The following is a 23066-nucleotide window of genomic DNA, read 5'->3' as shown; positions in this document are numbered from 1 at the left end:
TTTAAAAACTGCAAAAAGCATGCTGTGTTTGTCCGTGAGTTTGGAATTTTGGGAATAGTGAAAATTAAAAATTGAATTTGAATAGTTATTATTTTATTGATATAAATAGACGGTGAAGTGATGATTTGAATATAAAATAAATTTATAATATAATATTAAAAAAATTATTTAATTTGATATTTTTAAAAAAATAGTAAAATCTTATGTTAAAACTTATAAAAAAAAACAACTATAGAGTTTTTGTTTTCTGAATTGAATAAAATATTCTAAAAATTGCAAGAAATTATATATATATATATTATTCTCTCTCCCTTAATTTTTAAAGCTTTCACATTTTCATTTCTATGTATTCAATTGAAAAATATACATTTTTTTTATAATAATTATAAGTTACAATACTTTTATTTTTACATTTATTTACAATTATACAAATATTTTTTTAGTACGAGTACAACTGCATACTAACAATTACTATTAAAAATACTAATATTCTTTAATTCGTCTAATAAAGACTAAATGATCTACTAGCATTGCATCAAACAATTGCTCTAATTCAAAATTTTTAGTATTAAAAATCAAATTCCAAAACAAAAACCAATTTTGCATCATTATCCACAAGCATATAAGAACAGCTACATCATTCTGACTGATACTAATTTTTCGATACACCGATATACCGATTATCGTAATCTATCAATATTAACGGTACAAGAACTCTCAGCAACCTCTCCAGGTTGATCAATTCGAAAAAGGAATCATAGAACAACGGTGGTAATAGCCATTCTCATCGTAGACGAACCGCTGAGAAAGATGAGCTTCTCGAATAACATACTCACCCCATTCGTAAGAACCGTGTCGTTCAAAAATGCCTCTGGCGTCGAAAGAGTCGACCCATCTCTTCCCTCTTGCTCTAAACAAAAGGAGTTATTAAAGGAGAATGGAAGGAAAACATTGTTACCTCGACTACTTGCTTATTGACATTACAATGTATTAATATAGACGAGTAGTTTAGTTATACCTTTTCCGGAAGCGCCCATTCATAAGTGTCGCATGCAACTACAAAATAAAGAAAGAAAAGATCGACCAAAATTACAACTCAAAAATCGAATTCTTCTTGAGAAAAAAAAAGTTGGGTTTGACATCAAAAAAGTATTATAAAAGAATCCAACAATGGAAACAATACTTGATTAGTCAACAATATATAAATTTCTCCGATCAAAAAAAAAAAAAAAAAAACCAATATAACAATACATAGATGCTACAATTAGGTAATTGCAAAATTCGGTAAGATTTAAATTCAAAATGCTACAATTTGTGCACTTTCACAAATAACCATGCATCGTATTGCATAAAAAGACACTATTTTCTTTCACAAAACTTTTTAGAAATAATAAAAATAAATAATTTCATAATACTTATATAATTTTCAATAACTAGCAACGAAAACTCCAGAAATTCCTAAACACTAAAGAACACAACCTAATATGATGCCTATATGCCAAGTAAAAACGAGTCTCCGAGCCGTGAAAAACGATTAAGATAAAAAAAGGTACCTTCAGCTTTTGTTGGGCATCACTTTCTTCGACCAAGCCAGCTTCGACAAATGCTTTAATGATGACATCTAAGTATGTACTAAGGAAAAACTACAACGAATTATCAAATGTAATAAGAGTTTTGAAAAAACAAAATCTCATGTAAAAATCACGGAAGTTTCCATAAGGTAAGACGGAATCAGTGAAATAAGGATACCACAAGCACGCAAGAGACGTCCCTTGCCACCAACTTCTTCTACGGGAGCATAAACAACACGAGCCTTGGTCACAGAACCTTTCATGCATTCCTGCAGGAGAGAACGATACAAACAAGAGTTAAGAGAAATCGTGCAATACGACTTGTTACAGTTTTTCATCCTTTCTAACTATACCATGTCGAAAACTATATAGTCCAATTGTGATATATTTTAGCACTTAATAGAGCTTCACCTATGTGAATTTTATGAGGAGTTGTTAACGAGACGAATCGAGCCGAGTTAAATTTTTTATATTTGAGCTCAGCTCATTAAATAATTTTTATTTTTATTTTATATGTGTTCGGCTCAATTCAATTAATAATATTTATTAATAAAATTGTGTAAAAATGAAATTAAGTATAATATTATAAATAAGTATATATAATTACTAAATATAAAGATATTAATTTAATTTTTAACAAGTACTAACGAGTTAAGTCTGTGTTTGTGTTTGTGTTCGGCTCGTTTAGCTTAAAGAAGTAGCTTTTTAAAAGTTCAAACAAACCAAACCGAGTGGAGCTCGGGAACAATTCCATTTGTTTTACAACTCTAATTTTATCTTTGCGTTCGTGTTTGTGTTGCAGTAAAAATTAGAAAGGTCAAGTAAAATTATGTGGAAAAGGGAATCTTACCAGGCCCTTAAGTTTGATGGAAACAGGTCGATTCTCTAAAGCTTCAATAACCTTCGACGAAACATTCTACAAAGCAGGAACAATGCTATTGTGAATATAAACCCGTCAAACTGTAAATGATTTTGTTAAAAGTAAATTTACCTGTAGAACTTCCGCAGCTGTTTTAACCCGTTCCTTATCCCACAACTTCAGCATCAATACGGTTAGGTGCAAAGTTTTTGGGTTGATAAATACGGACTTTTCAACCCCCGAATCTGCAAGTTGAAAAACTCATCACCATAGATGCAAGAAAATTTACAGAATACAAAAAAAATGATTTCAATTCTCCAATAAACGGTGATTTAATTCGTAATAACATAGAGTTTAGTTTAATTGAAAACAAACGAGAAGGAATATGTGCTTTGTTTGTGCACACCATTGTTATTGCTATTGCTTTTCATTTTTATCCCCATTTGTATCGCTATCTGGATACTCACTTTCATCTAATCCTTCGATGCCGAGGATTTCATTCTGAAAACTGACGAGTTTGTCAAGCAGTCCAGAATGAAAAGCTAAAGGGAGTGAAACAAAGTGAGAGAAGTCTTCTCGACTTTTAGCCGCCTGATGGAAATACAAACATTCATTAATCAGAGTTTAATCATTTACGATTGCAATCCACAATCCAAGTTTATAAGAAAATAAAACATGAAGATACTTGTATTAAAAAGGATACATAACAGGAATGCTAAATAATAGAAGATACTAAATCGATTTAGGTGGAATGATTATAAGTAAAACGTTTAGAAATTCACAGATACACGAATCCCTGATCATTAACTTGCAACGGAACATATAGAAATGATTCAATCAATATCTTTTATAAATAAAAAGCAACTAACTAAGTGTAGTCTGAAATGAAACAGATGCATCAACAGATAATGAATGAGTGTTTCTCAGTAACCTTTGCATATGACGATGTAGCTCTGCCGCTAGCTTTCTCAATCAAAACTTCAGGTCGGTTGCCTCCGCCTGTGGATGTCGAAACATTTGAAGAAACGGCTTCATGCACCTCTCCAGGTCGGTTTTGTCGATCCGTGGTTCTATTATCACCTGTTTCACATCCTCCACCATATAAAGTAACAAATCGACAAGAAAATTCATTTGATTACAGTGGTTAGCACTATCTAATTACCGAAACAGAGTGATGAAACTAAGCAAGCTAATGAAACCTCAATATAGACATAATTGGAACACTATAACACAAAAGATACAAGAGAAACCTCATATGTTGATACAACTCCATCTCTCATTATATATATATACATATATATATGTGTGTGACTGTGTGTACTAATAAACCCTAATCAATCCTGATAATTCCATTTTTCTTACAGATAAAGAGATAATACTACAAATTATTTGTGTCGATACAACTTCCATCGCTCTCTCTGTGTATATATATATATATATATATATATCAAAAGAAATGCATTACCTTCACTGTTTAAAGAAGCTTGAGTTGATACTGCCTTCCATACTTGCTTTGCGGTTCTTTGCATTTTTCCACAGAAATCAATTTTCTTTCCGCTTCTATCCATTATCAATCGGTAGCTCAAACCACGGGGATATTTAAATATCTGAGACAGATCAACACAAAAAATCTGAAATAAATATACAAAGTGAATTCAGTCAACATCCACTGATTGAACCATATTTACAAACCTGTGAGCAGCACGAAATGTCAAACCTCGCACCGTTAATAGCAGGAAAGTTTCCTCTGCCAAAAGCAACTGCTAAGATTGTAATTGTTCAATTAGGAATTCAATCCGAATCGAAGTGTATCCATTCAGAAATACCTGAAGATAGAACTGCAGGCTAGCATCGCTGGCTCTCCGCATATATGTATCTTGAGAATAAGACTAGTAGCTGCCGCCAATCAAGAAAAATTGGAGATTCCTGCAGCTTTGTTGAATTGGTACCGCCGTGGAAAACCTAACCTAGAATTTGGGAAAAACCGTGAAAAGTACAGAGAATCGAAGAATTTTCTCAGTACAGAAAAAAATGTGATTTTCTAATTTCAAACTTAAAACTATTTAAATCAATTTCAATCCAAAATTCCAAACTACATTTACACTGCATCCACCAAATACATTCTAGAAAACAGAAACAACAAAGAAAACACAGTAAATTTTACCTGTGGCCTGTAGCTTATGAGAGTTTTCTTACTTAGAACAAAGATGCTGCAAGTGCAATCTTATGACCTCTGCATTGTCAAGTAAATATCACTTCATTAAAAATTAAAAAGTATCTTATTAAATAATTATTTTTTATAAAAATATTCATTTTTCGTCACTGTGTGTATTTTGCGGGTGGGGTTCTGTCTTATCAAAAGAACCATAAAATAACTTATTATAAAAGTTTTTTATATATGAAAAATTACGAGAGTAAAAGCATAAGGTCGATATGTCCGAGTGGTTAAGGAGACAGACTCGAAATCTGTTGGGCTCTGCCTGCGCAGGTTCGAATCCTGCTGTCGACGATAATTTTTTTATGTTTTTTAGTATTTATATTTTGGGTTGGGTTACTCAATTATGGGCTAGTGGCGCTCTCTTTATGGGCCGGCCCACTTTTACAAGCCCGTTTATCTAGGCCCATTTATAGGTCTGACCCAGCCATTCACCGATAGGCCCGGTATAGACTTAGCTGATAAATAGAGCCGAACACACTTATATTAATGGTCAGCCAATGTATTTATATTAAATAATTGATTTATATTAAACAATTTTATTTATCATTAATTTTGATTATTTTTAATTTAACAAATAATAAACAAATTTTTCATTTTTTCAGTGATCTTATGATTATTTTTTTTTGCTTCATTTATGCACAATTTATTTATAATAAATAAGTTTATTCATCCACACTTTATTATTTCTAATTCAAGAAATAATAATTAATTTTTTATTATTTTTTTATTTATTGCTTCATATTTTATAAATTCATAATACATGCTAAAATTAATAATAAGGTCAATCTAATGCATTTATATTATATTATTATAAACAATATATTACATATTTATTTGGTATATATTGTCTAAGCGGAATTACACTGAAGCTAGAAGGGTGAGTTGATCCCAACCCTTAAAATATATGTATTTTTTTTTTTGTAAAAATTAATAAAATTATGTATTTTATAGTAATTTGCTCCTTCTAATTTTTTTATTTTATAATGTAAAAAAATCATATTTATACTTTTAGTTTCAAAATTTTATTTTTTATAGTAAAAAAATATTAAATTTTTATGTAATTTTATTGATCAACTGATCTAGGTTCTGGATCCTCGTCATTTTCCATTAGATCAAGTGCTATATTATATGCAAAAGCATTATCCATAATTGTATCACTTCGGTTTCAATGCTTTCCAGTAGTAACATAATTTATTGAATTTTCAATAATTTCATTCTCTTCAAAAGAAATTCTATTAGGATTAACATCCTCATTAAGTTTATCAGGATCAATTTCTCTAGAAATCTGATCCATGTTACTATCTGTTTCTTGAGGATTTTGATTTAACATTCAAATCTTCAATCCTTTCATTTGTTCCTCTTTTCTTTCGAGGATTTTTATTTTTGGAACCTACAGGTCTTCCACGCTTTAGGCGTACATTTGATTCATTAGCACTTTGTATTTTGTCTCCAGGAATAACAATTTTAGCAGGTACATTTTCAGCAGCTATATAAGATCTAGTGACCCTGCTGGTGTCACAAAAAGCATCAGGCAACTAATTTGCTATTCGCTGCAAATGTAAAATTCTTTGTACATCTAATTCACTTTGACTTGTATGAGGATCAAGAAAATTGAATGGTATTTTCCAAGTAATTTCCTTTTTCAGTTGATCAGTTTCTCCCCTTAATACCGGGAAATGCGACTCGTCAAAATGACAATCAACAAAACGAGCCGTAAACGAATCACCAGTTAATGGTTCAAGATATTTAATGATAGATGGTGATTCGTACCCGATATATATCTCCAATCTTCGTTGGGGGCCCATTTTTGTACGTTGGGGTGGTGCAATTGGCACATAAACCGCGCACCCAAAAGTTTTCAAATGTGAAATATTAGACTTTTCATTGTACACTAATTGTACTGGGGAGTAGCTATGATAGTTTGTTGGTCTTAATTTTATCAGTATTGTTGCATGCATAATTGCATATCCCCAAGCAGATACGGGAAGTTTGGATTTCATTAGCATAGGTCTTGCAATTAATTCCAGCATTTTTATAAGTGATTCAGCTAGACCATTTTGAGTATGTACACGAGGTACAAGATGTTCAATGTCAATTCCAATATACATGCAATAATCATCAAAAGTCTTAGATGAAAATTCACCAGCATTATCAAGACGAATTTTCTTTATTGGGTGATCTGGAAACTGAGCTCGTAATCTAATTATTTGAGCAAGCAACCTCGCAAATGCCAAATTGCGGGCAGATAATAAACACACATGCAACCATCTAGTAGATGCATCGATAAGTACCATAAAATATCGAAATGGTCCGCATGGTGGATCTAAAGGTCCACATATATCACTATCACCTGAATTCGCTCTAAACATGAAGGAGATTTAGTTCTCACTTTTGTCGGTGATGGTCTAGTTATTAACTTCCCTTTTGAGCAAGCAACACATATAAACTTATTTGTATTTAATACCCTTTGATCTTACAAGTTATGACCATTGATATTTTCAATAATTCGTCTCATCATAGTATTACCAGGATGCCCAAACTAGTCATGCCAAATGCTCATTTGATCGGACACATATTTTAAGAAAAATAGATAAAAAAAAAAAAAAAAAATCTTTTACTTTTTTTGGTAAAAAAAAAAGTAGTAAAAATGATTTTTTTATTTTTTTATTTTTTACTAAAAAAGAAGTGAGAATATATTTGAATGACAAAAAAAAATAAATATTGAAGGTTATAATAGAATTGGATGAAAAAAGAGATGGAGTATTATAGTATTATCTTTTAAATTTTGCACCAAAAATAAACATAGATTCCAATGCGAAAAAGAGAAAGTATATTTTTATTTTTATATTATATTATAATTTAATATATAAAACTATCACATCAACCACACTTATTTATATCACATTAAAATATAAAATTTTATTATACCAGAGTTCAAACTAACTCTAAAATGTATGATCAAATAATCTATTAAATTAATTTTCGTTGTAATAAAAATAAAATAAAAATAATAGTAATAGAGATACTTTCGATCATTTAAACTCTTTTTTAAAAAAATAAAAATAAAAAAAAAAATGTGTAGTCAAATGGACTTAAAGAAGTAATAATAAGATATATATTTGATTTGTTGTCAATGATATCATTCGCGCAACGTGATGGTAGCTAATATCTGGGAAATTTGTTCACTTTGTTGTTTTTTTTTTTTTGTTTTCATATATAAATATTCTTTTTACATTAAATATAAAAATTATATTTTGTATTAAACTATTAATTAATTTATAAATAATATATATTAATTTTTTTTAAATAATATTTTATAGTAAATCGTGGAAAAAAAACTCTCATACGGACAAAGCCCTTAAAAACCATTATTACAACGCTACTTCAACCTCATTATCATATTATATCAATATTCAATTCAATAAATAAAATAATTAAATAAACATGACTGACTGACTGACTCACTCACCCACTTTTCCTCTTGCCTTCTAAACCTTACATTCAGTCAGCCTTCTCTTCAGATCCTTTTTGTTCACCTGAACACACAACACAAATGCAACACTTTATTGAAATTTTTTCAAAATAATAAGAACTCAAGTATTCCATGCAATTTTATTATTATTATTATTTTTTTATAAATATTATCGTTGATAAATAGTGCCAAAAGTTTCTAAGTAGAAAAATAAAAGGAATAGTTCGTCGACCTTTCCCATGGCATTTCGAGGCAGCGACTCCCATATCAACAGCTGAGTCGGAATCTGAAGAACACAACATCGATCTTTCAGAGTCGAGCACGACAAATAAATAAAAAAAAAAACAAACAAACAATCGCAATACCTTATACGGGGCGAGCTTCTCTTTAGCCCATGTCGAAAGTTCTAGAAGAGTCAGGACAGGCTTCACCTCCTCGTCCCGTTTTCTTTTTACCTCCTCGTCGGGAACAACTATAGCCGTCACGGCCTCCCCATAATCCTTGTCCGGTAAGCCCAACACGCAGCATTCTGAAATGGCCGGATGCTGAAAAACGAGAAAATCATCGACTCATATTACTTCTCCAACGAATAAAATGAAAAAAAAAATAAATCAAAAGCTCGTCTTATCTTATAGCTACTGTATTCTAACCTCTAAAAGAACTGCTTCGATTTCTAGCGCGGATAATTTGTAGCCGCCAACCTTCATGATATCAGCATTAGTACCTACAACACGCCAATTACGTAATTACAAAGTATTTAAGATCAAAAAGGCTTCTGAGGATTAAAGAAAGCGCGCTTACGCCCCAAAATGACATAGTATCCATCTTCGTCGATTCTAACAGCATCTCCGGTTTTGAAGAATCCGCCGTCGATAAATGAATCCTTAGTAACCTGGCAATCGATCATCAACGAATTTCAATAGTCTATCGAACTACAAGGAAAAAAAGATGATATAAATACGGGTGTTTGTTTGTGAGTTTTGAGTTCAGATTTTTTTAATAGTATAAAGTTGAATTTGAATAGTTGTTTGATGTCAGATATTGATGTTATATTTTGAATGTAAAATAGATTTACAGTATAATATAAAAAAAATAAAATTATTTGATTTGATATTTTTGAAAAATAAAAAATAAAAAATATATGAATAATAAAAATATGTGGTTAAAACCACAAATTCGAGCAGAAGTAAAAGAATAAATACCTCTGGAAGCTTCCAATATTCCCTAAACAACGACGGGCTTCTAATGCAAAGCTCACCAATCTCAGCATTCCCATCGCCGTTACCATCTTCCGGAAGGATTTTCGCCTTTTTAGATGGATAAAATTCAAAATTTCGGGTTAGCATTTAATGTTTAACGCTATCGTGTTGAAACGCAAAATACTAACCTCCACACCGGGAAGAGGTTTGCCGACTGTGCCCCCCTTCCTCTTTCCTTTTAACGGATTTGATATAGCCATGATGAACTAGAAACAAGAAAAAACGTTAACATAATCGAGAAAAACTTCATAGGAATCGTCGATCAGAGTCGGGACACTAACCTCGGACATGCCATATCGTTCCAAAAGAATGTGCCCCGTAATAGCTTCCCACTGTTGCATAACCGGAAGAGGAAGAGCCGAGGAGCCGCTCATCTGAAAATTGAAACCGTCGTTGCTCAAAAGGTTGACATAAACACCGAAAGAATCAAACAAGATCGAATTTTTACAATCAAATCACCATGAGTCGAAGCTGACGAGCAGCTTCAGCAGAAGCATACTGTGATTCGGAATCCATAGCGCTGTATCCTTGAATTAAACGAGTATACATTGTAGGAACCTACGGAAGCGACGAAAAAGTGGTTAAAACATCAACTATTTATTCCAAGAAATTTCTACGTTTGTTGCCGTCGTAACAAAGATACAATTTCTAGTGCAAAAAATGGCTTACCCCTGTGAATACAGATATAGCATCATCGGATTTATTTCCATCGATCGGGTAGGATTCTCGCCATCTTTGCCAGATTCCCCTCACGCTGAATTTTGGCATGAATTCAACCTTTTCAGAAAAAAAAAAAAAGAAACGGGAATAAATAATAATACCAAAACTTGAACCTCTAAACATAGATTTGCAGGCGAAAACTAGAATTCGAAGAAGTTACCGATGAACCCGCATAAAGAGGAGCAAGGAGAGCATTATAAAGACCGTGCACATGTACGATGAAGTTAAGGTTGACAAATCTCTAAGCATGTAATAATCATCTAACGATAAGGGGAGCAAGACAATAATTTAAAAACGAAGTCTAATATAGAACCGTATAGATGGATATGATGTAATGGCAGGCAATGCAAGAACCGATCTGCGGACGAGTATTCCCAGGCCTCTGTCAGCATTTGAGCCTGAAATCAAAATAATCAAAAATTGTGAGCTGAAAAAATGACAAATCGAACTTCATGACAAAGGATAAAACCCACTACCTGCGCTAAAACACCTTTATGTGTGTGCACAACTCCTTTTGGCTTCCCGGTTGTGCCGCTCGTGTATATAATCAATGCAGGATCATCCCCTGATTCAAGGAATTAAAATATAAACAGTAAAAATCTACCGTTGCGTCCTTTTGTGGATTTTATCAGAGATTTTTATTATTCAGATTATTTTTTTCCTCCAAAAATATCAGCTCAAACAATTATTTTTATTTTTCTATATTATACTATAAATCAATTTTACATTTAAAACATCGTATCGATATCTATTTATATCATATCAAATCACTATTCAAATTCAACTTTTTACTATTCAAAAATCCAAACCCACAAACAAACACACCTCGATTCATAGATAGATCTACGAGCAAAGCATACCACTTATTCCACCAAGAATCTCGGTTTCTTGAGAACATCCATTGTCGTGTGAATCCCCATTCCTATCGTTATGCTGATCTTCAGTCGACATTGAATTTAAATCACGAACTGCGGGGAGAAGAGTCATATGAGCAGAAGTCTTAAGAGCAACATCTCTCATAAGATCTTGATGCTCTTCAGTCGAAAGAATCACAGAAATATCCTACACGAGCATCGGATTCTGCATATTAAGCACTAAAACAAACAACATAATAGATACAGAAAAATAAACATGAACGATATACAAACCGAATCATTAATCACGTGCAGCAACTCTGCTTCCGGGTAGCTAAGTGCGAGAGGGACTGCAACGCCCCCGCTAAACCATGTCCCGAGAATTCCAGCAACAAATTCGGGCGAAGGTTTCGCCACAATTCCTACCCTAGCTCCATCAAGGTGTTTATTTCTTCCAGCTCCATTGCCCTAAAACACAAATTGTTCTGACATATGATTATTTTCATCGTCTTTTGTTTTCTCTACAGGTTATCAATGTGACTATCTTCAACATGTGTAAAGAAAGTGGACAAAGCGCTTCGACTTACAACTTTTAAATCAACGTTGAACAACAAATTTGCAATCCTCTTCGCCGACACGATCAGCTGATGATAGCTGTAACATTTTTTATCAGCTCTTATGGCAATACTCTCCGGAGATTTGGATCCTCGAAGTGAGACAGCATTAACGAGCTCCATAAGTAGGCTATTATGCTTATCTACAAATTTAGATCAGAAAATCGAATCAATACACAAGGTTACAACACCAGAGAAGTTTAAGAACACAAAATTTATTCGAGTATAAAAAAAAAAATCACACCCGATATCTACATGATAACTGCACTTAAAACACAGCACCTCAACAATCAACGAAACTAATAAGGGGCTAAACATTTGAGGCCATGTTTACATAGACATTTTTCAAACTTTTGTACTATTCATAATGGTAAATTTTCAAAAAACATTACATCAAATACTTTCTTTTTTCCTTGCAAACATCATATACATTTCTCAATTTTTTACTACTTCCAAAACAAAACGGAGCCAAAATTTTACATTCCCATATGGTTTAGGATCACTCACACACGAAATTAATGCTCTATTTACCTACACAATTTCAGAAATTTTGACACTATTCATCAACAGTAACTTTTTCAAACCAAAAATCAAATCAAATGTTAACTTTGTCTCATAGAACATCTCATCAAATACTACTTTCTACTATTAGTAAAATTTTACTTCGATCTAAACGTAGTAGTTTTCAAGAGTAACTTGTCTTTGCAAACACCATTTTCAAGAAGCTAAAGCATAATTCTCACACCACAAGACACATCTTGGATTCATATTGTAATAACAATGGATCATCTTAAGATAAGTTAGAATCAAGAATTATTTCCAAAACATGAGTTTAAAACAGCCTGAAAGATCCAGCATAAGTCCTCAAATGGCTATTACTGATCAAGCTTCAACCCTAGCTTCAAAAATGGAGCAGCAATTTTGATCTCTGTGAACAATTTTTTCTAAAATTAATTATCAAAAGCTCAATCAACAGAAATTAATCAAAAAAATCAATCACTTTCATTGCATTCAATCATTTCAAAAAATGGTGGAAAACCACAATCCTCCAAACTAAAGCCTCTCTCACAACAATGATTCAGATTCAGGGCCCATGGCGGATTCCGATTCACCACAAACTAAAGACAAAAAAACCCTAAAATCATATTCACAAAGCACAAAAGCTCAACCTAATTTCTCTCACTATCCATGTCCAGAAAAAAAGCAGAAAATCTTACCGGCGGCGAATAGACGAGTTTGATGGCAAGAGACGGTAGCTGCGAGAGAAAACAGAGACGAGGATTGCAGAAACCTCGAGACAAAATTGGAGGAAGTGCAAGAGAGAAAATACGGCAAGTAATTGAATCTGACCATGCGAGTAGGCGACAGGCTTTCCATTAAATAGACATACGCGGAATACAGTGGGCGGGGCAGGAAATTAGGTGCGATTGTAATCTGAAATTGAATTGTATTTTGGTGGTATGGTGTCCCACGGACTAGAAATGTTGAGAAGGATTGATGATGGTGGCAGGTGGGGGTTAGATTGTTACGTGCATTCAATCACATGACTGAAAACGGTCGAAGGCGGCGGTGAGTAGGTTGCGTCGTGAACTTTTGTTAAGGTGAGCGTTGTTGGGGTCCCTCCGCTTTGGAGACCCCGCCGCCATTGTTGTTGGCTCTTTAAGGTCCGAAAAGCCAGATTATAGGGGCGTAGAATGTCTGGACCTCTGGTCCATTTTTTTTATATACTTACTCCCTTATATTGCACTGAATTTTGAGTGTATTAACAAAAAATAATTATATTTTAAAATTAAAATAATTAAATAATTTAATTAAAATAAAAAAATTTAAAATTTAAAATATAATTAAAATTTATAAAACAATTTATGTGAGGCAGATATATATGAAAATAATGAACAAATTAAGTGTAACAAGGGAATACTATATTTTTATGTTTTACTAATTATTTATATGTTTTTCAAATTTATTCAAGTTTTTATTTTCATCTAAATTTATTTAATTTTTTAGTAAAAATACATTATTTTTTTATCAAAAATTATTTTTATCTAATTTTTTTAAAATCCATCTACTCAAATGAGTACAACGAAGGAGGTAATATATAATTTAAAATAGAAATAAATAAATAATGTGCTTAGTTATGATTTTAAGTTAAAATTTAAATTGTATTTTAAATTTATTATATTGTAAACAAAAATATTTATTTAAGAATAATTATATGGTAAAAAAAAAGTTAAATTAATACATTGTTTAAAAAATTTATTTTATTTTTAGCTTGAATTATATAGCACTGTCATGTTAGATAAAATCATATTTTGAATTTTAAAAAAATGTAGCCGTAGATGTGACAAGTAAGACCGTATGTACTATGGGTATGGTTTTTTTTTTTTTTTTTTTTTATGGATTTGAAAATATTTTAATTTGAATTTGATATTGAAATAATATATAAAAAATATATATATATTTTTTAAAAAATACACCATTCAAATAGTACAAACCTGAGTTTTGTATCAAAATAAACGAATTCTAAATTGCTCTTGAAAGCATATTAATAATTTCAAATCAAATATAAAAATTATTTTATTATTTATATAAGAATCACATCTAGTAAATTAAAAAACAAATCTGTTGATTATGGACTAAAGAAAACAATTAAATTAAAATCCAATTCATTATATACATCATCCAATATAATTTTTTATATAATTGAAGTATATCTATATAATTCAATATTATATTCTATAAATGTATATAGAAGTGTGGACGGGTTTATATATTTTATTGCTGAGGTAGGTGAGTGCATGTGTCTTATTAATATGATTATTATTATTATTATTTTATTTTTATTATTGTTGGATTCAGGATATGTATGGGCAGAGGCTGACCTGTTCAGAGCAACCAAAGTCATTATTATATGTCAATTTAAATATATTTTGCAACTTTTCTTCTTTCTTTTTATTTATTTATCTTTTTGTTACATATCTTTTGGCAGTGGGTAATTAAATATATGTGCAACTTGATTCACTATTATAGATTAACTAGTGGTAAAAAACAATATTAAAAATTAAGGAACAAAAGTAAATCAATTCCAAGACACTAAACATTACATATGATATGATGGAGAAAGCAAAAAGATTTATATCATTCAATTTTCAATAAAATACATTATTTTTTTCTAACAAAAAACAACTCAAAATAAAATAAATATATAAAAAAAAAACCCAATCACAAACATTAAATCAAAATCCAATTTCCTAATGTTGAACCACTACTTATTTATTCAACAAGTTCATAAAATGCCCACATTCTTGAATGTTTTTATTGCCACAAAACATATGAAATGAAAGAAAGAGAGAATTGGAAGGGCTCTTTACTTGGACATGGCTTGAGGTTGAGGAGCTTTGTTCATCTGCTCTGTCCCATACTGCATCATCTCCTGCTGTTTAGCAAGAATGCCATTCCATCCTGCATGAAACCCATCTCCGTTCTATTAGTCTCGAGTTCACCAGTAAATATATATATATTTTTTTTGTACTTAGGGGTGTCAATTAATGTTTTTGAATCTTGTTTATGTTGAGTTGAGCCAGGGTAACAAAAAAGCTGTCAATTGGAACCTGAAATTTGACCTGAAACCTTAGACCCGAACACGACACAAATTCTTTCAAGTCGGATTCAGGTTAACTTGAAATAATTTCAGGTCACCTGAAACCTGAACAAACCCGACACGAAAAAGACTCGAAAATTTAAAAAAAAAAAAAAAAAAAATTAACCCAAAAAAAATTTTCATTTGTATTTTATTTTTTTATATTATTTTATATTTAAAATAATAATAATAAACAATTTCAGATTAACCCAAAATACGAAATCCGAAACCTAACCTAATTTTTATATTTCGGGTTATTAGGTCAACTCGAAACACGACCGTACACGACACAAAATTTTTCTTTTCGGGTTCGGGTCGATTCGATTTTTTGCAAACCCAAAATACGCAAACTCGAACCTGAAAAATTTCAGGTCGAACATGTATTGATTTTTCGGGTTGGGTTTAATTTTGACACCCCTATTTGTACTCTTATTTTCATAATAATACAATTTTATCATTTTTCTACAAAATCTAATATGTTATAAGAGCCTCATATCTCGAGTTCGAGTCCCATCATTGCCCATTGTCATTTAGTTTGGTGACGTCTATCCCCTTGCCAGTGAAGGAACATGTTGGTTGACTCCCATTTGTAGATAAATAAATAAATAATGTGTATCCTAAAAACTTAAATTTTTAGGCAAAACACTCATTCCCTGAACAAAAAATTACGTGTAAAATGGCCAATCGGATAATTCGATACCTAGTGCAGGATCGAGCTGTCGGCTCTTGAGCTCGCGAAACTCTTGGCAGAGTGAACAGAAGGGACAGAAGAAGTGAGAGACAGCGTCATCGTATGGAGCTTCGACTAGACCAAACTTTCTCCTCAGTTTCGACCGATATTTCGATCCAATGTAGCAGTTGAAGCAAACGATCATCGTCAGCATGTACACGACACTCCCGGAGGTGCAATCTGTGTTCGGAGAAGTAAAATTTTCGATTCTTGTTTGTTAGATTGTTTGAAAATAGATAGCTTACTTAGCTTAGATGACCCCTGGGATGGCTCGATGGCGTCCATGACTTCAGCTATTTGTCCGAATGCCACACACGGGAAAAATGCGGTCATCACGGCTACATGAAAGGGAGATAGAATTAGAACGGTAAAAAAAACAAACATATCTCGGATAAGCTGAATATAACGTCTCCCGACTATGTTAAATGACCATGGTTCGTAGAGGACCGATGCAATTAAGGATGACAATGGGTCAAGTATAAATAGACCAAGACCTTACCATATGTATATTACTAGATCAAAAACCCTACCCAGACCCTAATGTACTCCTAATGTACCAGACCCTATCCGTGATGTATCTGCCAGACCCGCCAAATTCAAAAAATTCAATACAAGTTTGACTCAACAAATTACTAAAAAAAAAAGTAAATATATTAAATATATATATGTACAACAGATATAATTTTCACTAATAGCGCCTTTTAACACCTCCGCCCCACCACCACTAAAAATAAAATTGAAAATGAAAACTAAAGATAGAAAAAATAATAAAATTTATTATTTTAATCAATTGGATTCAGGTCTGGTCCTAGTTGGATCTACTATTAAACCCTAGACCTGACCCAACCCTCAAAAATTTATTAAAACCCCAACTTACACCCAACCAAACATCCAAATAATTGAACCCGACCTCAAATAAATGGATTGTCATCCATAAATGCAGCTCTTGTTGTTAAATTACCATTACTAATAGTTACATACAAATCTTGTACTGGGACTATGACCAAAGAGAGGGGAGGGGGGCGGTGGGACTCAAACCCAGAACATTCCAACTTGGTAAATTGACAAATTCACCTTAAAATTTAAATTTAAGGGTTTCAAATCATTAATTATTCTATATATAAACCAACACTTACAAACTGAGTAGAGGTATCTTGACAGGTTTGTACGTGCCAGGAGATTTATTTAAACATCAAATGACGAGGCAACTAGTTCGATTGTGAAATCAGCTGAGACGAAGAAAATTGTACCATTAGTAGGATCGTTGTGGCAGTCGAACAATCCACTGTTCCATGATCTTCCGACAGATAGAGATGGAGCCGTTGCGACATTTTGAGGATAAGAACCAACCACATTATGACCAGGACTTGGGGATTCAGATGGCTCAGAAACTTGGATTCTACCCATTATGTCCTCAAGATTTCACAAGAGTTCAACCCTGTTTAAAGATAAACAACAAATATGAAACGCTGCAGCTTTAGTCGTGAAGATCGAACCATGCTTTAGATAAGGTTTTCATAATATAAGCATAGTTGACCTAGAGAATGTCAACAGAGTTGGTTAATTTACTTCTAAAGTCAATGAATCAATAGTCAATTTATAATGTGCAATAGGCAATAAAGAAGAGAATAAGATAACCTTTCCAAGCAACTTGCCTTTGAGATTGTCAGCACTGTAAAAATCGAAGGAAATAACCGTAATAATACACCAACAAGGAACAGACACATGGTAAAGAACATTGGGAAGAGCTACCCAGTGTTAGAAATATACACTATTGCATATATGTGGAATTTGCCTAGCAATGTAAAGAGAAGAAGTGCATGAATGGAAAAAGTGCTTAAACGAGACCCGTAAAATGATAAAAAACTTACCGATCGAAGTACAAATAATACAGCATTGTTCTCCTCCTGCAGGGAAGATTGGAGTCTTCGAGCAACAAGAAAATCAGTTCCACAGCATGGAACATTGTTTTCCATCTTACAGTATTTTCTAATAACAAAATTAATCCTGTGTTTAAAGAAGAATCTCAATGTCAAGACTGCGATAGTGTTTATCAATGATATATAATTCGACGTTCTTAAGATATACAAGCAAGCATTTCACCGAACACCATACCTTCTCCAACCAATAGCTTCAGCACAATGTTGTAGCTTTTGATTCTGAAGAAATCCAACCAGAAAAGACTCCATAATGCAAAAATCAGCAGATTCATGTTTATATACCATCTTAAACTCTATGATTCTCTTTCCATTTATTCAAAACATTTCATAGAAGTGAAGATCCAATTCTTGCAGCTACAAAAAGAACTTGAACTGAACTTAGGGCTGATTTAGATTAATAAACCTCTCAAGTTAGAGAGAAGAGACCCTATGCAAGTAACATGTAATGATAACAATTTTTTTTTTCCAAAATAAATAATAAAATTAGATATGAATTGATCCTTGTGGTCTTTCACTACTCAACCACAAAAGCAATTCATACATCATACTGTACTGAAATTTCTATAGGAACACACATAAAGTGGAAGAATGAAACAATATGCCTACTTAACGTTTAACTAAAGAGGAATGAAATATCATCATACTAAGGCAAAACTTTTTACTTCATTAAATTATTTTCGATTGAAGCAAATCAAACAGCTGGAAGAAGTGCAATCTCAATTTCTTGCAACGATTTTCCTTTGGTTTCCACAACGTTCTTCTTTGTAAAGGCCACTGCAGTCAAGCAGAAGCAGCCAAAGATTGCATACAAAATTTGAGACCCCAGTAGCTCCAAGAGGGGCAGAAATAGTAACCCGACAAAGAAATTAACCACCTGAGCAGATAATCAAATCAGAGGATGATACTTCTATTTAAACACACATGCATAAAAAGAAATCTTAGACATATTATCAAGTAAATGAAAATCTACATCAAAGAATTCAGATAGGGGACACACAGGACAAGCTTGAAATTGATTTTTGTGATGGCATGGAATTCCATGATAAAAATTAGAAATGCCAAGTTCACTTACCCAATGTACAGCCATGCAGAAAGCCATTGCCTTAGCCCTGATTCGGCTTGGAAGTATCTCTGATAGGAGGAGGCCAGGGACAGGGCCAGCGCCTAAAGAAAAGGTCAGGACGACCCTGTATATAAAGAGAAAGAGATGTTATGGTATGGCATACAGAGCAAACCTAGGTAATGGCTTCTCAGAAGAAAAAAAAAAAAAATAGAAAGAGGTTTTGTGTAATTGAAATTAATCTAAAAACATAACATTGTTCCTTGATAAATTCTCAGTGGATGTTCGGAGTAAATGATGAGTTAACCAGAAACTATTGCTATCAGCTTCTAGCAATAGTTTCCATGGCCGAGTTGCTTGAGATACTCACAACAGCATCCCGATGATGGATAAATACATCCTAACAGAACCAGGTAAAATGTCACTTCCTGCAATTACTTGCAAACTGAGAGCAACTGCCTGAACAATGAAGCATTCAAAATATAATCATGGATGCAATAAAAGAGTTTTAGTTGAATGCATGAAATGGAGCTATCCATGTAGTGCAAACGTTTGTCAGTTCTGGGAAAAGATTACTTGCCATGCCCAAAAAACTCCACATGAGAAGCAGTTTTCTTCCCAATCTATCCATCAGAATCATTGCAACAACAGATCCTGAAGAATTAACAAGGATCGAAACTAGCTATATATATATATATAAAGTATCAAGATATTTGCAAAATAAGATGTATGTGGTACTGCAACCACATTACCTGATGTGTTCACCAGTCCTATGCATACATTTCCAATATCCGAAGGTACTCCAGCACTTCTGAAAACAGTTGAAGAGAAGTAAAAGATGGCGTTTATGCCAGATAGTTGTTGTAATGCAAACAGGGTGGCCCCGCTGAACACCACTGCCAAATAAAACAATAATGATGATTATTTTATATAAAAATATTATGTGCTCACAATACAGACAATCCATGAAAAATATCTACCATTAAAATGACGGCCATGGAGCAATTCTGAGAATTTGACTGCCTCCACTTCCTCGCCTTTGTCAGATTTCGATAGCTCTTGCACTGCAGATTTAACATGAGACGCTCCAAGAAGCCTCTCGAATTCCTCTTCAGCTTCAACAGTTCTTCCTCTCTGGACCAATCAGAAGAAATCTAACTGAGCTCAGAACAGACAATCCAAGCCTAATGATGATCATTGCCTAATCATTACCAACACAGCCAGTAGGCATTGTCAGATACTAAAACTCATGATTGGTTATAAACCTGATTAACAGTTAAAGCGAATACAAGTTCTTAAGTCACAGATCATTAAAAAAGAACACATTACATAAGAACAATCTAATATAAAGCAGAAAAGTAGAGGTGAAGGGTAAGGAGCACCTTGAAAAGCCAGTGTGGAGATTCTGCAGTGAACTCAACCAAGAAAGCAAGTAATGCAGCAGGAATGGCAGATATCCAAAAGCATACTCTCCACCTGCAAGAACAGTTCAAGTAAGCAACGGATCTCTTGCATACTACCACAAAAGTGAGGGTGTATTCTACTGTTTGACTATATAAGAAGATATAGACAGCAAATCATTTTGTCTGGAACCATTTTATGCCTCTTACCAACGAGGAACCATTTTGGCTGGAATCCCAAAGAACAGAGCAGCCATGAGGCCAAGGCAGGTCGCAATCTGAATGAAGCTACCATAAGTGCCCCTCACCAACACTGGTGAAACCTGTACAAGTGGAGGGTGTGTTAAACAAACATTTAAACTAAAAATAAGATACACATCATTATATATCTATCTATGATTCAATTTTACAACAAGCCCCTGCAGGTTATTTCTTTCCACAAAAGCTTGCAAAAGCGACACAATTTTCCGAATGGATAATGGTAAGATTCAAAGAAGATGAAATGGTAGATAATCCTGTTCTGAAAATAGAAGTCAGCTTTTAACATTTTCAAAAGAGTGTCTGCATCATTTATACAAATCATACCTCAGATACATACAAAGATGCCACAGGAGGACCAAGGCCCATACCAGTTCCAACTAAGAACCTTCCAAGAAGCATACCCTCTAGTCCACTTGTTGTTGCACTGTAAATTGCAAAGTAAAAGAGCAAAACTAGATCACTAGATAAATTGTCTAATTCCATTCATTGATAATCCCATGGAAAGCAATGATTTCCTCCATCAAAAAATGCACTTAAAGAATTCAAATTGGAGAAAGTTAACCTCATGGAAGCACCAACTACCATTGGTAGAGCACATAACTGGAATGCTCTCCTACGGCCAAGTCCATCAGCTATCGAACCGCTGAATATACAACCAATAAAAGCACCTCCTAAGCATATACTCACCACCAAACCTTCAGATCACAATAGGACTCTCATCAAGTAAAGATTCAACAAATCATAAGCTAAAAACATTTCAAATGGGAGCAGAGCACCTTCCGCCAAAGTACTACCAGCAAAGCCAAGGTCAAGAGATATGCTCTCCAATGTATCATTAACAACCCTGAAAATGTCCAAGAAAATACCTAATCTTAGATAAGTCTTCTGTTTCACCTTAACAGCAACCAAAGAGGAAAAATATCAAAAGAGATCAGTCACACCCTAGATGATAGCCAAATAAGAATGATGTCAGAGTTGCCACCACAACATGAGGCAAGGGACGCTTCCATGAAGGATTCCCAGCATCTTTCCACGATCCATTTTGTAACAACCTGTCTGAAATTCCACAATACAGTGTCATAATGCCATTCAATACCATATCCATCTATACAAGCCACAATCATTTGAATTAATAGAGGTGAACAGTAGGCCATTGTAAATGCATTGTAAATATCCATACCAATTAAACAGCCATAGTCGAAATAAACACAAAATGCTCATTGATAATGTGGTACCTAAATTTTTACCTCTATCAACATCACTCTCACTATCACTGTCACTGATATGATCTTTCGTAAATCCACGCTTATACATGGAGACGATTTCTTGCGTTTCTTGATTATGCCGTAGACATTGAATCCGAATCTGCAGAAACAATTATCATTCAATGAAACCGCGACCAAACTCCACAAATTTTTTCAAAACAATTCGCTCGCGCAGGGAAATAAAATCTCCATGAAATAAACTAAATCCAAATCCAAATCCAAATCCAACAGCAGCAGCAGCTCGGCATCCGATCATCCGTGTTTCCAAAATCAACGTAATTTCAACACACGCACCATCCAATCTTAACTCATGTACAGCTCCACATGCAGAGCACGAATATTCACGTATAATCATACCTAAACACGCTCTCCAGTTTCTTATAAAGCACAATATCATTTACATTACCTCTCAATGCAGGATGCAGAATGGGATCGATCGAGCAGAGAATCTGAAGCAGCGAAAAGCACGATGTCGGTTAAGGGGCGGCCTGAGCTGGGGGTTGTGGATGCCTTCGAGCGTATTATAGTGGAGAGTGGGTCGAGATGGAGCTCGCCGGCGCGTGAGGCAAAGACGCGGGTGGGGAGCGAGTCGGTCGTAAGCAAAATTTAAGGACGATGCGTTTGCACCTGTGCCACGTGGACGTTGTTCGAGAGGGCCCTGATCTGACGTGGCACGGTGCATTGGTCCGTCCCCCTTTCCGGTATATATTTATTTATTCATAAATTTGACTGAGTTGACCGTATTATATATTTTATTATTTTAATTCGTTTAAAGACAAAACATTACAAATTTTTATTTTAAATCTTTTTTTATAATGTAGGAACCGATCGCTACTCGAACGCCACCGGCCATCCTTGCGAAACTTTCTATTACGGGGTTGTATTTGTTCGAGGGTTTGGATTTTGAGTTAGGATTTGAATAATAAAAATTTTGAATTTAAATAGTTGTATGATATGATATAAATAGGTTTTGATGCGATGTTTTGAATGTAAAATTGATTTTTAATATAATATAAAAAATAAAAAATAAGTGTTTGATTTGATATTTTAGGGAAAAAAATAAGGATAAATAGTAAAAATTCAAACAAATCCCTCGAACAAACACACCCTACAATTACAAAAACTATTTTAAAAATATTCTATTAAGTAATAACTTTTCTCTACTAGGCGGTGTGAATAGTAAACTTATAGATTCAAATCAGA

At 33.3% G+C, this 23066-nt stretch overlaps 4 protein-coding genes and 1 non-coding gene across 15 annotated transcripts; 1 reads left to right on the top strand and 4 right to left on the bottom strand.

Moving 5' to 3' along the window:
- Positions 1–522: 522 nt before the first annotated feature.
- LOC127263210 (uncharacterized) lies at positions 523–4716 on the bottom strand. 3 transcript variants are annotated; one of them, XM_051292241.1, is made up of 12 exons: positions 4595–4716; positions 4257–4397; positions 4123–4177; positions 3896–4037; positions 3362–3510; positions 2898–3021; positions 2563–2675; positions 2422–2487; positions 1750–1840; positions 1554–1621; positions 1019–1056; positions 523–910 (listed from the first exon to the last, which is right to left on the bottom strand). In XM_051292241.1, the coding sequence occupies exons 2-12, from the start codon at positions 4280–4282 to the stop codon at positions 739–741; spliced, it is 1044 nt and encodes a 347-aa protein (XP_051148198.1). In that variant the 5' UTR covers positions 4283–4397; positions 4595–4716; the 3' UTR covers positions 523–738. The 3 variants fall into 3 exon arrangements, with proteins under 3 accessions (XP_051148198.1, XP_051148200.1, XP_051148199.1); XM_051292243.1 differs by lacking the exon at positions 4595–4716 and having other exon boundaries at positions 4123–4190; positions 4257–4575; XM_051292242.1 differs by lacking the exon at positions 4595–4716 and having other exon boundaries at positions 4257–4575.
- Positions 4717–4857: 141 nt separating this feature from the next.
- On the top strand, positions 4858–4939 carry TRNAS-CGA (transfer RNA serine (anticodon CGA)). The gene has a single exon. It is a non-coding gene; the product is annotated as a tRNA-Ser (tRNA).
- Positions 4940–7960: 3021 nt separating this feature from the next.
- On the bottom strand, positions 7961–12959 carry LOC127262974 (probable CoA ligase CCL8). The gene is made up of 17 exons (XM_051291858.1): positions 12785–12959; positions 11541–11710; positions 11248–11421; positions 10960–11161; positions 10576–10664; positions 10428–10497; positions 10260–10312; positions 10049–10156; positions 9839–9937; positions 9661–9753; positions 9508–9585; positions 9323–9427; positions 8922–9012; positions 8771–8844; positions 8486–8665; positions 8353–8406; positions 7961–8184 (listed from the first exon to the last, which is right to left on the bottom strand). Exons 1-17 carry the CDS (start codon positions 12942–12944, stop codon positions 8137–8139), a joined length of 1848 nt encoding a protein of 615 aa, XP_051147815.1. The 5' UTR covers positions 12945–12959; the 3' UTR covers positions 7961–8136.
- Positions 12960–14758: 1799 nt separating this feature from the next.
- Positions 14759–17344, bottom strand: LOC127263205 (protein PLANT CADMIUM RESISTANCE 8-like). Its single transcript, XM_051292237.1, has 4 exons — positions 17188–17344; positions 16183–16275; positions 15908–16117; positions 14759–15029 (listed from the first exon to the last, which is right to left on the bottom strand). Exons 1-4 carry the CDS (start codon positions 17342–17344, stop codon positions 14935–14937), a joined length of 555 nt encoding a protein of 184 aa, XP_051148194.1. The 3' UTR covers positions 14759–14934.
- LOC127263204 (probable plastidic glucose transporter 2) lies at positions 17240–22447 on the bottom strand. Of its 9 annotated transcripts, XM_051292230.1 has the most exons (17): positions 22270–22447; positions 21846–21963; positions 21540–21654; positions 21375–21442; positions 21161–21293; positions 20923–21022; positions 20548–20660; positions 20320–20413; positions 19918–20071; positions 19690–19833; positions 19514–19591; positions 19308–19392; positions 18950–19064; positions 18053–18096; positions 17809–17944; positions 17576–17609; positions 17288–17375 (listed from the first exon to the last, which is right to left on the bottom strand). In XM_051292230.1, exons 2-16 carry the CDS (start codon positions 21910–21912, stop codon positions 17604–17606), a joined length of 1452 nt encoding a protein of 483 aa, XP_051148187.1. In that variant the 5' UTR covers positions 21913–21963; positions 22270–22447; the 3' UTR covers positions 17288–17375; positions 17576–17603. The 9 variants fall into 9 exon arrangements, 6 of the variants coding, with proteins under 6 accessions (XP_051148188.1, XP_051148187.1, XP_051148191.1 ...); XM_051292231.1 differs by lacking the exon at positions 17576–17609 and having other exon boundaries at positions 17240–17375; positions 22270–22446; XR_007841388.1 differs by lacking the exons at positions 17288–17375; positions 17576–17609 and adding an exon at positions 18540–18751 and having other exon boundaries at positions 17928–17944; positions 22270–22445.
- Positions 22448–23066: the final 619 nt, after the last annotated feature.

This window comes from Andrographis paniculata, unplaced genomic scaffold (assembly GCF_009805555.1).
Source record: "Andrographis paniculata isolate CXL003 unplaced genomic scaffold, ASM980555v1 Contig66END, whole genome shotgun sequence".
Classification (NCBI taxonomy): Eukaryota; Viridiplantae; Streptophyta; class Magnoliopsida; order Lamiales; family Acanthaceae; genus Andrographis; species Andrographis paniculata.
The sequence above is the reverse complement of the archived record's forward strand: the minus strand, read 5'-3'. Positions and strand labels throughout refer to the sequence as shown.

Bases quoted from the DNA above. Each gene is read 5' to 3' on its own strand.
- LOC127262974 (XM_051291858.1), bottom strand. From the start codon at position 12,944: ATGGAAAGCCTGTCGCCTACTCGCATGGTCAGATTCAATTACTTGCCG. The intron at 10,157-10,259 runs GTAACTTCTTCG...TTTTCTGAAAAG, and splicing joins CTCTTTATGCGGGTTCATCG to GTTGAATTCATGCCAAAATT. The intron at 8,185-8,352 runs GTCGACGAACTA...TTGTGTGTTCAG, and splicing joins CTCGAAATGCCATGGGAAAG to GTGAACAAAAAGGATCTGAA.
- LOC127263210 (XM_051292241.1), bottom strand. From the start codon at position 4,282: ATGCTAGCCTGCAGTTCTATCTTCAG. The intron at 3,022-3,361 runs GTTACTGAGAAA...TATTTCCATCAG, and splicing joins CTACATCGTCATATGCAAAG to GCGGCTAAAAGTCGAGAAGA. The intron at 1,622-1,749 runs GTATCCTTATTT...GTACATACTTAG, and splicing joins ACGTCTCTTGCGTGCTTGTG to ATGTCATCATTAAAGCATTT.
- LOC127263204 (XM_051292230.1), bottom strand. From the start codon at position 21,912: ATGTATAAGCGTGGATTTACGAAAGATCATATCAGTGACAGTGATAGT. The intron at 21,023-21,160 runs GTTAACTTTCTC...TGCAATTTACAG, and splicing joins GTAGTTGGTGCTTCCATGAG to TGCAACAACAAGTGGACTAG. The intron at 19,592-19,689 runs GTAATGTGGTTG...TTAATTCTTCAG, and splicing joins AGGACTGGTGAACACATCAG to GATCTGTTGTTGCAATGATT.
- LOC127263205 (XM_051292237.1), bottom strand. From the start codon at position 17,344: ATGGGTAGAATCCAAGTTTCTGAGCCATCTGAATCCCCAAGTCCTGGT. The intron at 16,276-17,187 runs GTACAATTTTCT...CCTTTCATGTAG, and splicing joins CCACAACGATCCTACTAATG to CCGTGATGACCGCATTTTTC. The intron at 16,118-16,182 runs GTAAGCTATCTA...CTCCGAACACAG, and splicing joins CCAGGGGTCATCTAAGCTAA to ATTGCACCTCCGGGAGTGTC.